General features: G+C 40.9%; 1 protein-coding gene across 2 annotated transcripts in view; it reads right to left on the minus strand.

Moving 5' to 3' along the window:
- The window catches only part of CCDC93 (CCC complex scaffolding subunit CCDC93), a 137,198-nt gene extending 123,177 nt beyond the window's left edge, over positions 1-14,021 (minus strand). Inside the window, exons 1-3 of one of the 2 annotated variants that reach the window (XM_077153542.1) lie at positions 13,816-14,021; positions 9,511-9,624; positions 4,536-4,630 (exon numbers count right to left, since the gene is read on the minus strand). In XM_077153542.1, the coding sequence (XP_077009657.1) occupies positions 4,536-4,630; positions 9,511-9,624; positions 13,816-13,857 (251 nt within the window). In that variant the 5' untranslated portion in view covers positions 13,858-14,021. The remainder of the gene's footprint in view (positions 1-4,535; positions 4,631-9,510; positions 9,625-13,815) is intronic. The other variant, XM_077153543.1, reaches the window with a different exon arrangement.
- Between the last annotated feature and the right edge of the window lie 623 nt (positions 14,022-14,644).

Below are 14,644 nucleotides of genomic sequence, written 5' to 3' on the forward strand. Positions count from 1 at the left end.
ATATATTTACGATACCGAAAGAGAAAACACTGCCAGTCAAGAATTTTTTATCCAGCAAAGCTGTCCTTCAAAAATGAGGGTAACTTTAAAATATTTACACATTAAAGATGGAGCAGTACATTAACAAGAGACCTGCCCTACAAGAAATACTAAAGGGAGTTCTGCCAGCTGAAAAGACAGGAGAGGGAAGCTTGGAGGGGAGTACAGAAATGAAGATTGTCACAAAGGATAAGTAAAAGGAAAAAGGAAAGAAAAAAACTGATCTGACAAATAAAAGCCAAAGGATAAAATGGTTGAAGCAGGTATTGCTTTCACAGTAATAATATTGAATGCTAATAGATTAAACTCCCCAATCAAAAAACAAAGATTGGCAGAATGGATAAAAGAATATGATCCATCCAAATACTGTTTACAAGAGACTCATTTTAGATCCAAAGATAAAAATACTGTGAAAGTAAAATGTTGGAATAAAGGTATTTCGTGCAAGTGGTAATCAAAAAAAAAAGCTTAGGCAGCTATATAAATAGACTTTAAATGCAAAAATGTTAAAAGAAACAAAGAAGGACATTATATATTAATTATTAATAAAAGGGGAAATTCATCAAGAATAAATAACAATCATAATTATTGATCAACCTAATCAAGGCATGCTAAAGGAGTGATAGATGTCTCTACAATAATAGTGGGAAACGTCACTCCCTCTCTTCAATAGATAGACATATTAACAGGTGATCAATAAGGAAACAGAGAATCTAAATAATATGATAAATGAACTAGACCTAACAGATACATATATAGAATGTTATGCCCCAAAACAGTGGGATATACTTTAGATTCAAGTCAAGTGTTTAGATTCCAGGATCATTCTTCAGGACAGATTGCATGCTGGAGGCACAAAATAGGTCTTTAGAAAGACTGACATTACACAAAGTACTTTCTCTGGTCATAAGAGAAAAAAGCTGAAAATCACTAACAGGTGGAAAACTGGAAAATATGCAAATATATAGAAGTTAAACAATGACTCTTAAACAATCAGTGGGTCAAAGAAGAAACTGCAAGAGAAATCAATAAATTTATCTTGAGACAAATGAAAACAACTACAAGACATACCAAAACTTACGGGATACAGCAAAGGCAATGCTGAGAGGGAAATTTATAGCCCCAAATACCTACAAAGAAAGATTTAAAATTAAAGACCTACCTGGATATCTGGAGATATAATCCCAAAGCAAATAAAAGAAATAAAGACTAGAAAACAAATAAATGAAATTAGGAGTAAAAACAAAACAGTAGAGAGAATAAATAAATTCAATAGTTAAGTTCCCTGACAAAATAAATAAAACTGACAAACACTTAGCTAAACTGACAGAGCGAGAAGATGCAAATAAATTCAGAAATGAGAATTTCTGAGGACCACACTACTGACCCCACATCTTAGAAAAAGATCCTAAGAGGATACTATGAGCAATTGTATGCCAAAATTAGACAACTTAGATGAAATGGACAATTTCTAGAAATATACAAACAACCTACAATGTCTTGAGGAGAAATCAAAGACCTCAACAGACCAACTACAAGTAGAGATTGAATCAGTCATCAAAAACCTCCCAACAAAGAAAAGCCCAGGACCAGATGCCTTCACAAGGAAATTCTAGTAATCATATCAAGGAGAATCAATACCAACCCTGCTCAAACACTTTCAAAAAACTGAAGAGCAGGGAACACGATCTAAGTCATTTTATGAAGCCAGCATCACCCTAATACCAAAGCAACATAAAGATACTACAGAAAAAGAAAATTACAGACCAATCACTCTCATTAATATGGATGCAAAAAATCCTCAACAAAGTACTTGCTAATCAATCCAACAACACATCAAAAGAATTATACACTGTGATCAAGTGGGTTTTATCCCAGGCCTGCAGGGGTGGTTCAACACAAGAAAATCAATCAATGTAATTCACCACATTTACAAATCAAAGGAGAAAAACCACACAATCACCTTGATTGACCCAGAAAAAGCATTTCAGAAAATCTACATCCTATCTCTCTCTCTCTCTCTCTTTTTTTTTTTAGCACAAATAGGTAGAAATGTATCAGACACACATGTAAGAGGACATGAGGGCACTCTTGCAAGTAAAGATAGTTAATAAAAACACTTCAAAAGATGAGAATAGAAGGAAGCTTCCTCAATATGACTAAGGGTGTATACAAAAAGCCCACAGCTAACATTATATTCAATGGTGAAAGACTGAAAGCTTTCCCTCTGAGATCTGGAACAAGACAAGTTGCCCAATGCCATCACTGTTATTCACTATTCTGCCAAAAGCTCTAGCCAGAGCAGTTAGGCAAGAAATAAAACAAAAGACATCCAAATTGGATAGGCAAGCTCCTTCCTCGGGTCTTCCACGCTGGCTGATCCCTCAGCCTGGAGCACTCTGCTCTCCAAAGTCTTTGCCTTGGTATCACCGCCTCTATGATCATGCTATTCAGCACAGCTGCCTCCTACTTCACATCACTTTCCACACTTGTCCCAGCTTTAGTGTTTTCCATAGCACATATTATTTTAGATGTATATAATTTTATTTATTAAATCTCTTGTTTATGGTCTGTCTTGCCCCTCTAGACTCTAAGCTCCACAAGGGCAGAGATTATTGCCTGGTATTGTTCTTTTTAAATGAATGTATCCAAACCACCCAGCAAAATGCCTGACCTGTGGTAGTGGCTCAATAAATATTTGTTGAGTGAAAGAATATATGAAAAGATACTCCTTTTGACTGTGATGTTTAAACAGTACCAAATACTCCCTTTTCTGTGATCTCATCACAATTCTTAGCGTTTATTGTAAACACCGTTCATAGATTTACTTTTAGGATCTACTAGTAGATAAAGCAGGATAATTTAATTGTTACTATTCAGTAGATGGCAAATATCATATGTTTACAATTAGTAAAAGTAATGTTATGGTAAATGAAAGCTGAAAGGTGAAAGGAAAAATAGAGACACTAAAATGTTCACCTTTCCAAGGAACACAGAGAACAGGAGAATCTATCTTATACAAATGGATTAAGGAAAGCAGCTTAAGTAGGTTAAAAATTACAAAAGTGATCATTAGGAAAAGGGCTAATAATCACAAGACTGGAAGAGGGTGGATGAAGGGAATGTAGCAAGTGGTATAGGAGAGCTAACTTCCTATTTCACTAGCGCTTAATGAAACAGAAGAAAACACATAGCTGGAAACACAGAAGTAAAACTAGGGTGTAGAACGGGAAGAAGAGACTTTGGCTTTTCATTTTGTTCGCTTTGGTAGTATTTTAATTATTTTGAACCTTCATGTATTTAAAACCTACATAATAAGATAACAAAAATAACAGTAACAAAATCTATTTCTGGATCTAGCTGGACCATCAGACAGTCACACATGTGTACTCTCACCCTGCTTCACAGAAGGCCTAATGGTCCCCTAAGGACCCACCTTATGGGATGCTGAGCTCCAGTGTTCCTAGCTGGGCACCGGTGAGCACAGTGTACTTGTGTTAAACAATCAACTATTTAACAGGAGGCCTCAAGAGATGTCCTTTGGTCTCGGTGTTAAGAACATCTGCGATTCTGAGGAATGAATTTTTCTTCCACTGTGCGGAAACTATGAATTGGACAATTTATCACTTTTTTCTTTTCTATGGCTGCCAAAAAGCTCAGTGCCAAATCCGTGGCCCAGCCTTAGGAAAACAAAGCCTTCTATGGCCATCACCTCTGTGGTCACCCTACTCCCAACTCGGCCTTTTGTCCCCACCTGTTTTCCATTTGTTTCCTTCTCTGTCATTTTATAAGTAGTTTTCTTACTGCTATAATTACAACCTAGTTTTAATCCTTGACGTGTCTTTACTTGGAAGGGGGGTAATGCTTCTTAAGTAACAGAAGTAACAGAATAAAAAGAGATCTGAGATCATATATTTCTCTTGTTAAAGGTAAAGAAACTAAGGCTCAAGAAAGAAGTGGCTTGCACAAAGTCACAGAGGTAACTGGTAGGGCTGTGAGCTGAACTGAGTATTTCAAATGGCCTAATGGCATCACTGAGCCCCTGCTGAGCTTTGGAAAACTGGGAGGGTACCCCAGCTAAGACCTCTAGCAGGGGGGCATGCTACCTTTTCTCTAAGGCAGACAAAGTGAGGCTCTGCCTTACCCAGAAGCAATAGGGAAGAAAAAGAATCTCCTTTTCTTTCCCTATTCAACATTCATCCAAATTAGCTGTCTTTGGAAAGGGACAAACTAAATTATTTACTGGAAATTCTGATCAAGAAAGTATATTAGAAACAGCCTGAACATGACCTAATTCTTATTTTCCAGCGGTGTGATCCTGGCCTCTTTCCATTTCAGTTTCATCATCAGTTAAAAAAAAAGATAATATCTGGTGCCATAAAAATTCAAAGGAAATATGTAAAGTGCCTATCACAACTTCTGGCACATTGCAGACACTCAAAGTTAGCTGGCTTCTCCCTCTTCAGGCTCTTCCCTGGCAAACCCCAATAACTTACATTTTTTGACCTATTGTAGAGTTTTCCTGAAACAGCAAATCAACATCTACGTCAAAGCTGCAGGTGGTGATACACCACGTCATTCCTCCCACCACCTGCAAGACACAAAGAAAACAGTCATTTTCCTTCTCTGGTCTGAGAGAAGGCAATACATAGAGGTAGATAACAGTTTTTACTGACTCAGTAAACACACAAAATTATATAGCTTTGGAGAGGCTGAGTACATGTGCCCTCTTTATTCCAACATATCTCAACTAGCGCTGTCCAGTAAAAATCATGGAGATACTCTGTCCCTACACTGGTCAATACCGTGACTATAAGCCACACATGGCTACCGAGTACTTGAAATGTGGCTAGGGTGACTGAGAAACTGACTTAAATGAATCCAATTTTTATTCATTTAAATAGTTATACGTGGCTAGACATAACAGTACTGGATAATGCAGATCTAAACAATCACTTTCTAAAAAGCAATCTAGAAATAAGTATTTGTTTATTCAGAATTTCCTACATGTCCAGTACTAACGCCAAGATAAGTGAAGGAAGGAAAAGTTACGAAAACAGCAAGTGACATTTATGCTGAGCATCCAGTGCACCACATGTTTTACATTTGAACCTCAAAGAGACATTAAAAGGTAGGTATCTTTATCCCCTTTTTACAGATGAAGACAAGCTCAAGAGGTTTAGTATCTTTTGTCCAAGATTACACAGTTGTCAGAGGCAAGGAACTGTTCCAACTCAGGTCTGGCTGACCCAGAAGCTAACTCTATCATGATAATTCATATTTTTTTCTCTCCCTTTACATACACGCATTAAATATATGATTCCCGAAAGTCCATAAGTGTTATTAAATGGTCATGTCACTCACAGATCCTCTTTACGGTGAAGGGGGCAGAACGTTAATTCTCAGCTGTGAAATGCCTTGACCCAGTTTCAGACACCGATTCCAGAGGAACTGTGTTTTATAGACTAGACACAAAGGCAGTAAGGTTGGAATTTTGTGACTTATTGCTTACTTTTCATACATCTTTTTACCCTACTCAACTTATCTCACAGGATATCTCTAAGATGCAAATGAGATCAAAACAAAAGCCATTATGAAATAAAAATCCTTTTCAGACACAGCTGATAGTAACAAAACAGCACTGGATCTTTTATCTGGTTGTTTTGGACTCACATGAAATGCATGATAACACACAGCTTCCAGGGCCCCAGGCCAGACCTAACTAACCAGAGTCTGAGCGGTGAGGGGTGGACACCTGCCTCAGAGAACAACCCACAGAGAGTCTGCTGTGCACAGCCAGGACCATGATGAAGGAAACACTTGCACCTTCTTCCACCAGGAAGCTTTCCTGGACCGCCTTTCTGTGGAGGACGCCTCACTTCAGTGCTCAGCTTCACAGCAGCACTGTGTCCAGCTAGACATTCTATGCTTGTTGGTTTACTTGTCTCTCTTTCCTACTCCACAGAAGTGGGATTCTTTGAGGGCAGGGTGTTTGTCTTATTTCTGTGCCCTCAACACCTACTGCACTGCCTTGCGTATACGTGTTCAAGGCCCTGATGAATTAAAAGACTTTATCCTGTGGTGACTTCTCCCTCCTCCAAATCATTTTGTCCAAGAGTTTGTGGCAACTGTCTTCAGGCATGATGTCTTGGATAGCTTGTTATTAACTCAGATTAATTTATTTTACATGAGCTTTAGCTCCCATTCAAACCAAGTTCATTGAAAGGGAGTACCTTTTTGCTTCTTTGCATTTTCTAAATCTTTGTGCACAGAAATAGACTATACTGTATTATCTACTCGTGTATTTTTGCTTTTTAAATTAATTTTTACATTTAAGGTAAAAATATATAACATTTGTCATTTTAATCATTTAACTCTTACACCATTTCAAGTGTACAATCCAATTCATTCATCACATTTGCATCATAACTATTCATTTCAATAACTTTTGATCATCTTAAATAAAAACCCTGTACCCATTAAGCAAAAACTCTCCCCTCTCCACCCCACCCCCACTCACCACTATCTACAATCTCCATTCTGTCTGTATGTACTTGCTGACTCTAGATACTTTGTATAAGTGTAATCATTCAAAAGCTGTTCTTTAGTATCTGGCTTATTTCAAATTGCATAATGTTTCAAGGTTCATTCATGCTATAGCATGAATCAAATTCATTCCTTTTTCTGGTTGAATCATATTCCATTGTATGTTTACACATTTGTTTAAAAATTCAACCACTGATGGACACTTAAGTTGTTTCCACCTTTTAGCTGTTATGAATAATGCTGCTATGAACACTGGTGTGCAAGTTATCTGTTTGAATTTCTGCTTTTAATTCTTTTGGGTATATAGCCGGTAGTGGAACTGCTGCATCATGTGGCAATAATACCATGTTTAACTTTCTGAAAAAATGCCACACTGTTTTCCACAGTGGCTGCAACATTTCACAATCCCATGTAAAATAAGCTCAGGAAGAATATGAGGAGTGCATGAGGGTTCCAAATTTCTCTACACCCTTGCCAGCACTTATGTTCCAGTTTATTGATAATAGCCATCCTAGGGGGGTTTGAAACAGTATCTCAGGGTGATTTACTTGCATTTTTTAAAAATCACGTTGAACACCTTTCCATGTGTATCAGCCATCTGTGTATTTTTGGAAAAATGTCTATTCAAGTCCTTTGCCCAATTGCTTAACTGGATTGTCTTTTTGATGCTGAGTTGTAGGAACACTTTAAATATTCTGGATAATATACTATTATCAGCTACATGATTTGCAACTATTTTTTCCCATTCTATATACTATCTTTCCACTCTCTTGATAATGCCCTTTGATGCATAAGTTTCTAATTCTGATGAACTCCAATTCATCTGTTTTTGTTGCTCAAACTTTTGGTGTCATATCTAAGAATTTACTGATAGATACAAGGTTATGAAAATCTTCCCCTATGATTTTTTTCTAAGACTTGTATGATTGTAGTATGCACATTTACTTCACTCTTCTGCTTTGAGTTAATTTCTGTAGACAGTATGAGGGAGGGATCCACTTCTACTCTTTTTGCATTGGATATCCAGTTTTCCTAGCACCATTTGTTGAAGAGACTTTTCTTTCCCCATTTAGTGTACTTATACCTTTGTTAAAAATCAATTGACCATAGTTGTAAGGGTTTATTTTTGGACTTCTGAATCTATTCTATTGGTCTATATGGCTATCCTTATGCCAACACATACTGTTTGATTACTATCACTTTGTAGTAAGTTTTGAAATCAGAAAGTACTAGTGTTTGGGCTACTCAGGGACCCTTGCGATAAATACCATATGAACTTGAGGACTGGTTTTTCCATTTCTGCAAAAAAGGTTGCTGGAATTTTGATCAGGGTTGCACTGACTCTATCAAACATTTTGGGAAGCAATGACAATTTAAGTTTTCCAATCCATGAACACAAGATGCCTTTCCACTTATTTAAGTCATTGATTTCCTTCAACGGTGTACACAACTTCCACATCTTTGGTTAAATGTATTCCTAGATATTTTACTCTTCTAGATGCTACTGCAAATGGAATTCTTTTCTTGATTTCCTTTCCAGATAGTTTATTGCTATATTCAGATTGTTCATATAAAAATATAACTGATTTCAGATTGTTTCATTATTGATGTTTAGAAATATAAATAATCTTTGTATGTTGCTCTTGTAACCTGCAACTTTGTGGAATTCCTTTATTAGTTCTAGCTGCTTTTTTGTAGATTCTTTGGTACTTTCCATGTATAGGCTATGTCACTTGCAAATAGAGATAATTTCACTTCTTCCTTTCTAATTTGGATGTTTTTATTTCTTTTTCTTGCCTAATTGCTCTGGCCAGAACTTCCAGTACAATGTTGAATAGCAGAGGTGAAAGCAGCCACCCTTTTTTGTTCCTGACCTCAAGAGGAAAGTTCTCAGTCTTCCACCACTGAGTATGATGTTAGCTGTCGGTTTTCATATATGCTGTTTATCATACTGACTAAGCTTCCTTCTATTCCTAGTTCTCTTAGTGTTTCTTTCAAGAAGGAGCGCTGGCTTTTGTCAGATGCGCATTATTTTCTTTAAATAGGAAATCTGAACACTTCTACAATGAATTCGAATTAGGGAGATGGAAATATTGAAATGGAGAAAGTAAAAATAAAATCTCTTTTCCTTCACTCTCAAGGCAAACATGTAATCCTGACAAAAAGAGCCTAACACTTACTCCTGTGAAGCTTATGTAGGTAGCAGAGAAGCTTAGACTACCTATAGGCATGCCTAAGAGTTACTTCTGGAGGACCTCTTTTGTTGTTCAGATGTGGCCTCACTCTCTCTAAGCCCAATTCTACAAGTAAAATCATTACCCTCCCTGCTACGTGGGACTTGACATTCAGGGATGAAAGTTCTCCCTGGCAATGTGGGAGATGACTCCCAGGGATGAATCTAGACCTGGCACTGTGGGATCAACAATTTCATCCTGACCAAAAGGGGGAAAAGAAGTGTAACTGATAAAGTATCAGTGGCAGAGAGAGTTCAAATAGAGTCGAGAGGCTACTCTGGAGGTTGCTCTTACGCAAGTTTCTATCAGACCTTGCTACCTATCATAACTTGCCAAACCCCTACCAGGGCCATTCCATCCAAGCCTAAAGAACACCTAGGGCAATATACAAGATTCCATAAAGGTTCCATGCACTAGAGTAACTTTCCAGAAACCAACAACCTCCAGATGGGTCCCTGGTCCGGATAAGTCCTGAAACCTAGCCCAGCCTCTCCAGTACATCAGATAGTTCCATCTCCCTACCCCACATTAGTGACAGACCCTTCCAATATGGAAAATTTAGAATGGCCATAGCCCATACACCCCAAAAGAGAGGAATGGAAAGATCAAAGGTGATGGTGAAGTTATACAATGAAGATAGGATTTAAAAAAAATAAAAAAGAGCTTAACAGCTAGAAAAGTTTCCTCTTACCTTGTCGAAAGGTGACAAGCCTTTAATTCTTGCCCTGAAATACCCAGCTGCAACTAAAAGCTCCAGAATTTCAGTCAACTTGACATTTTGTTCTTCATCTTCTCTTGTTTCCACCTAAAACAAAAGTTAAAAGTTTGACTGGTAAAAGCTACCTTGAATAAAAGAACACCAGATAGAACCCCTGGTGCCATAATCTCATTGCAAAGAACAGGTGACAGGGTTGTATTCCTGCATCTGATTTCAATCCCTGAAATCTAGCAAGTACTCATGCAGACGTTACATGGACAAGTGCTACCCGAGTCACAAAGAACAGGGTCCCATCCTCAAAGAGATGTTAATCATCATCAGTAGAGAGAAGACACGCAGGTAGTACAGATTATTCATCAGGTGCTGAGGGAATTGGGAGAAAGCGACGCTGAGAGCACATGGCCTCCTCTCTAACATATGGTTCCATCGACAGGCTGCTCCACTAGATTATAAACTCCATATGGACAGGAACAGAGTTTTCTTTTTTGTTTTTTAACTTTCTACTCATCCTAATAACAGATTACCGACAAGATGGGCAAGAACAAAGAAAGGAATTCAAATATGTATCTCCCTCTGTATTTCTCTCTTTCATTTCTAAAGCAAACGTAAGGAAGGTTTTCAACCCAAACATATTAAAAGGCAATTACTGCCAAATAGTATTGTCTTAAATAATGAATTCACCTAACCTATTTAAATTGGGATTTGATTTCAAGTTTTTCATTTATATCCTCAGTTTACCCCAGGGGGTTATCTACTGCATTCGTTTAAATATTCTGAATTTCTGCATCCATTTATTTTCATCAACTGCCCCTTTCCTCTCTCCCATTATCACAGAAAATCAGAAACAATCTCTCTATAAAATGCTACCTCATACCTATCGTCACTTCTTCACCCAAAGATGTCTGTTAATTTTTCATTTACTATGTATTAAGCGTTTACTCTCCCTTTCTTTTATTCACACTTCATGCCAGCACTATTGCAACTGCCTATCAATCTTCCTTCTCTGTTAATTTGTCTTGCTCACTCCTTCCTAAATCACAGCTTTCACGTTATCCCTCTTTAGCTCATCCCCTATTTCCCACCTTCAATGTATCATACACTATTTATATGATAAATTCTATATTTCTTAGCCCCACCCCCCAAACAATCCAGACAAACACTGCCATTCTCATTTCTTCATTGTTCATACTGCCCCCCTTTTCTTGCTATTCTTATCTAGAAACCACCTTCAAATCCTAGCTGCTATTAGATGCCATCCCTACAAATCCAGCCTGAAATGGTCACTCCCCTGTGTTTCTATTTTATTTATAGTCCATGCCATTCACACAATTAAGTATCACCCTCTTCTGAGTGACCTGTCTGGTGTTTATGGACATGCCTGTCTTTACAACTGGGATGTTAGCTGGATTAGGAGAGAACCCATCTATTATATCCCCATGTTTATTTCTCTGCACGAAACAGCATTAGGCTGCAGGGATACACTTATATATGGAATGATGCACTTAATTCATTACACAAAATACCTATGCCAGTCATGCACTAACAACATATTTTACATGTTGATGACATTAATAATGGAAAGCCAAGTTTATTTTGAGGCACACACTGCTAGAAGGGGGAGCATACATGTTAACATGTTGAACATGGAATTATTAAAGTGATTGATAACGCTTTGTGAGGGGGGAAAAGGAGGATGACGGTCTTAAGCCAATGTTCATTTTACTTCTCTCTCTCTCAAACGGGTCTGGCCCAGTCTAATAAAGATTCTGAAGATTAGCAATCTCTAGTTACTAATGGACATAAAGAAATAAAGTAAAATTATTCAGACCTTTTATTCCTTCTGTAAAAGATCTTGGATGGGTGAGAAACATATACAAGTGGAGAGACTCAGAGAAAACAGAATACAAACAGTTACGGCTTATTTTCAAACAGAGAAGAAAAAAAGGGGGAGAGATGATCTAATTACCTCTTAAAATTCCTGGATGCAAGACAGGAGCCCTTCATTTGTTCACCCATCATTTACCACAAAAACACTTCCAAGGAGAGGTGGATGACAATACATCACAGAGCATCATCCCTGCCTTCAACTCATATTTAGGGCCAACTGCTAGTCACCCATGGCAAGTGCAAGCCCAGACTTTCCATTCACTCACTTCCACATGAAATTCACTTTTTTCTTTTTTTTTTACATGGGCAGGCACCAGGAATCAAACCCGGGTCTCTGGCATGGCAGGCGAAAAGTCTGCCTGCAGAGCCACCGTGGCCCATGAAATTCACTTTTGCAATATAACTTGTGAAATAATTTTTGGCACAAGACACTGAATGGGGGGAGTTAATAAAACTCCAAATTCACTTGCAGATTAACAATGAAACAAAATGGAAAAGGTCTACTGGCTAATATGAAGAGAATGAAAGAATTACCTCTCTTGAAGCCATAAAAACCTACCAGGCTGATTAATATATTCGAGTGTTAAAACTAAAATTCTGATAAAGACAAATGACGGTGAACTCTTAAACCAAGCACAATAAATTCTCAATTGCCCCCTACTTTTTTCTTCTCTGTTTGAAAATAAGCTGGAAGGCAGAGCCATATCCAGTTTCCTATCTTTCACATACAGTAAAGGGTTAAAAATATTGAATTTAATGAATTAACTGGACTAATGACAGCTTAATGACACCAATTACCCATATTCACATGTAATAGTTTTTGAACTGCATAATAATAATTTGATTATATTCGCCCTGAGCGCCTTTACCAGGCTCTGGGAGAACAGTGACAAATCGTACCCAGCCTCCTAGCAGTCAGTGAATGGTTAAACAAAGGGACATACTTTTTATTTCAGAAAGACCCCCTTGGCAGCGCTGTGGGAAGGAAAAAACTGGGAGGCGAGGTAGGAATCTACAGCAAAAGGCCAGGTAAAAACCTGATGAGAGGGTAGAATAAAGAAGTGAGAAAGTGAAAACTTTAAATATCACAGTATAGATGGTTCTTCATATCTCAGAACCCATCAAGGCAACGTGCTGGTAAGGTTTCTTCGAATACAGGTATTTGGCCAACATTACACTTGTGAGTTTTTCTCAAGGTAACAACAAATGGGACTTGCACTCTGAGAGCACACACTGACAGACACGTCTGTCCATCAATACATCCCCAGCTTCTGCACCCAGAACACATGCGATAAATGGACTGAGGATCTGGGAGCAGCAGAGAGAAACACATTCAGCTGGAAGCAGTGTGAAGGGATCTCTCACTGGGTGTAAAAATGAGTCCCCCCACCCAAATGCGTGCTTCAGAGCTTTAGGGGTGGTGGGGTGGAGGTGCAGCTTGGATTCCATTTTTTTCAACAGTCTACTAAACTGGCCTGGCTTCTGAGTAAATTAACTGAGAAGAAAGATAGATGCAATCAAACTAAGTGAAATTTGCAACCAGAAGGAAATGCACTTCTCCTTTATTCCCAATCAACGTGGAAATTCGCAAATCACAGACTACCCTGTTCCGGGGACCCAATGAGGACTTAACGACACCCTCCCGCACTCCCCACCCCCGGCCCGGAAAGCTATGTTCCGGAGAGACAGCGTCCCTTCCACCGGGCGCTGGGTCTCGGGCCTCAACAATCCCAATGAAGAGCACCTCTCCACCCCGAATTCCGCGGAGCGCTGACCACGCGGGACACAACTCGGGTGCGCGCAGAGTTCCCTAACTTCCTCCCGGGACAGGGGGGTGGGGGGTTGGGGGTGGAGATAAATGCAGGGCAGCTTACCATACCGACAAGGAGGCGGATGGAGCTGTTTGGGAGACCCCCAGACCCCAGAAAAGCGGCGGTTCGGCGCCAGAAACTCCCCAGCCTTTGCACAACCCGAGCCGGACAGTCCCAGCGCGCGCGTCTCGTGACCTCCAGGGCGCAGCAGCCTCAGCTCTCTGGACGAGCCTTGCGGCCCTGGGGGTGAGGAGGGAGACTGCCCGGGAGAGCGGCGAAGTGGATGGTGGGAGCCAGGAGCCCCGCGGGACCGCCAGCTGCGTCAGGGCAGGTGTCCGTCCGGGAAGGCCACCTCCGTTCCAGGAGACCCGGGAGCGGCGGAAGTTTGTCTTCACCCACCCAGCCCCCTAGCTCGCGCAAGGAGACCTACTCTTGCAGGGGCTGACAGAGCTGGTGCTCCCTAGGGGCGGACAAACCTGAGGAAGAGGGCGGGGCGCCCCCAATTGCAGCACAGGGCCCCCCCTCTGCCTGCCGCCCCTGGAGGTTCAACCCTCTCCTAGGAACCCGGGCATGTCCTTACCTCCGGGAGACCCTGGCCCTCGGACCCCTTGGGGAAGCCCATGATCCGGTTGGGCAGGCGGGCGGCGGCAACGAAGCCCCGGGAACGCCCGGAGGAAGCTGTTCCTGGCCGCGAAGCTGCTACCGGGGTGGAGTGCAAAGCGGAAACTTCCTCCGCCGCGGCAGCCGCAGCAGCCACCGCCAGCCCCAAGCGCGGAGGCCAAGCAGAGCATGCGCGCTGGGGCGGGGCGTAAAGCGATTGCGCCTGCGCGAAGCCAGCGGGGCGACGCGAGGCGTGAATCGGCCTGAAGGGCTGAGATCCTCACGAAGGGCTGAGATCTGACGCTGCTACTTGCTTCGAGGTTCCCGCCGGGCTCGGATCTTTTCTGCCAGGCCCTTCACGAAAAGGGCTGCGTTCTGCGTCTTGGGGAAGTTTTGCATTCGGGCCTCTCTGACCCCATCCCTGCCTCCCGTGGAGCATGAGAAGCCCCTTAGCTCCCTAGCCAGAATCAGAGCAGAGATGAGCGTGGGGTTTCCAGACCCCGGACCGGTTCTAGCTCGGAATCGGGGGATGCCCTGATTAACATGACCTTGAACAAACCTCCCGATATACGGACTAGGAAACAGATCCCTAGAGAAGAGATTCTTCCCGCCCGCTGCCCTCCCCAGCGTGCGAGCCAGCATCATCTTTTTCCCCAGGAGTCCTTGCTTAGGATAATGTCTCCCGCCCCAGATTCCTGGGTCTTCCAGGAGGGAGGACATCTCCGAGAATGTGCGTATAATGTGCATGTTACTTTAACTGCCACACCACTTACGTGATGCACCCTAATCGGAGTCCGGACATCCTTTGG

Source organism: Tamandua tetradactyla, chromosome 3 (assembly GCF_023851605.1).
Source record: "Tamandua tetradactyla isolate mTamTet1 chromosome 3, mTamTet1.pri, whole genome shotgun sequence".
Lineage (NCBI taxonomy): Eukaryota > Metazoa > Chordata > Mammalia > Pilosa > Myrmecophagidae > Tamandua > Tamandua tetradactyla.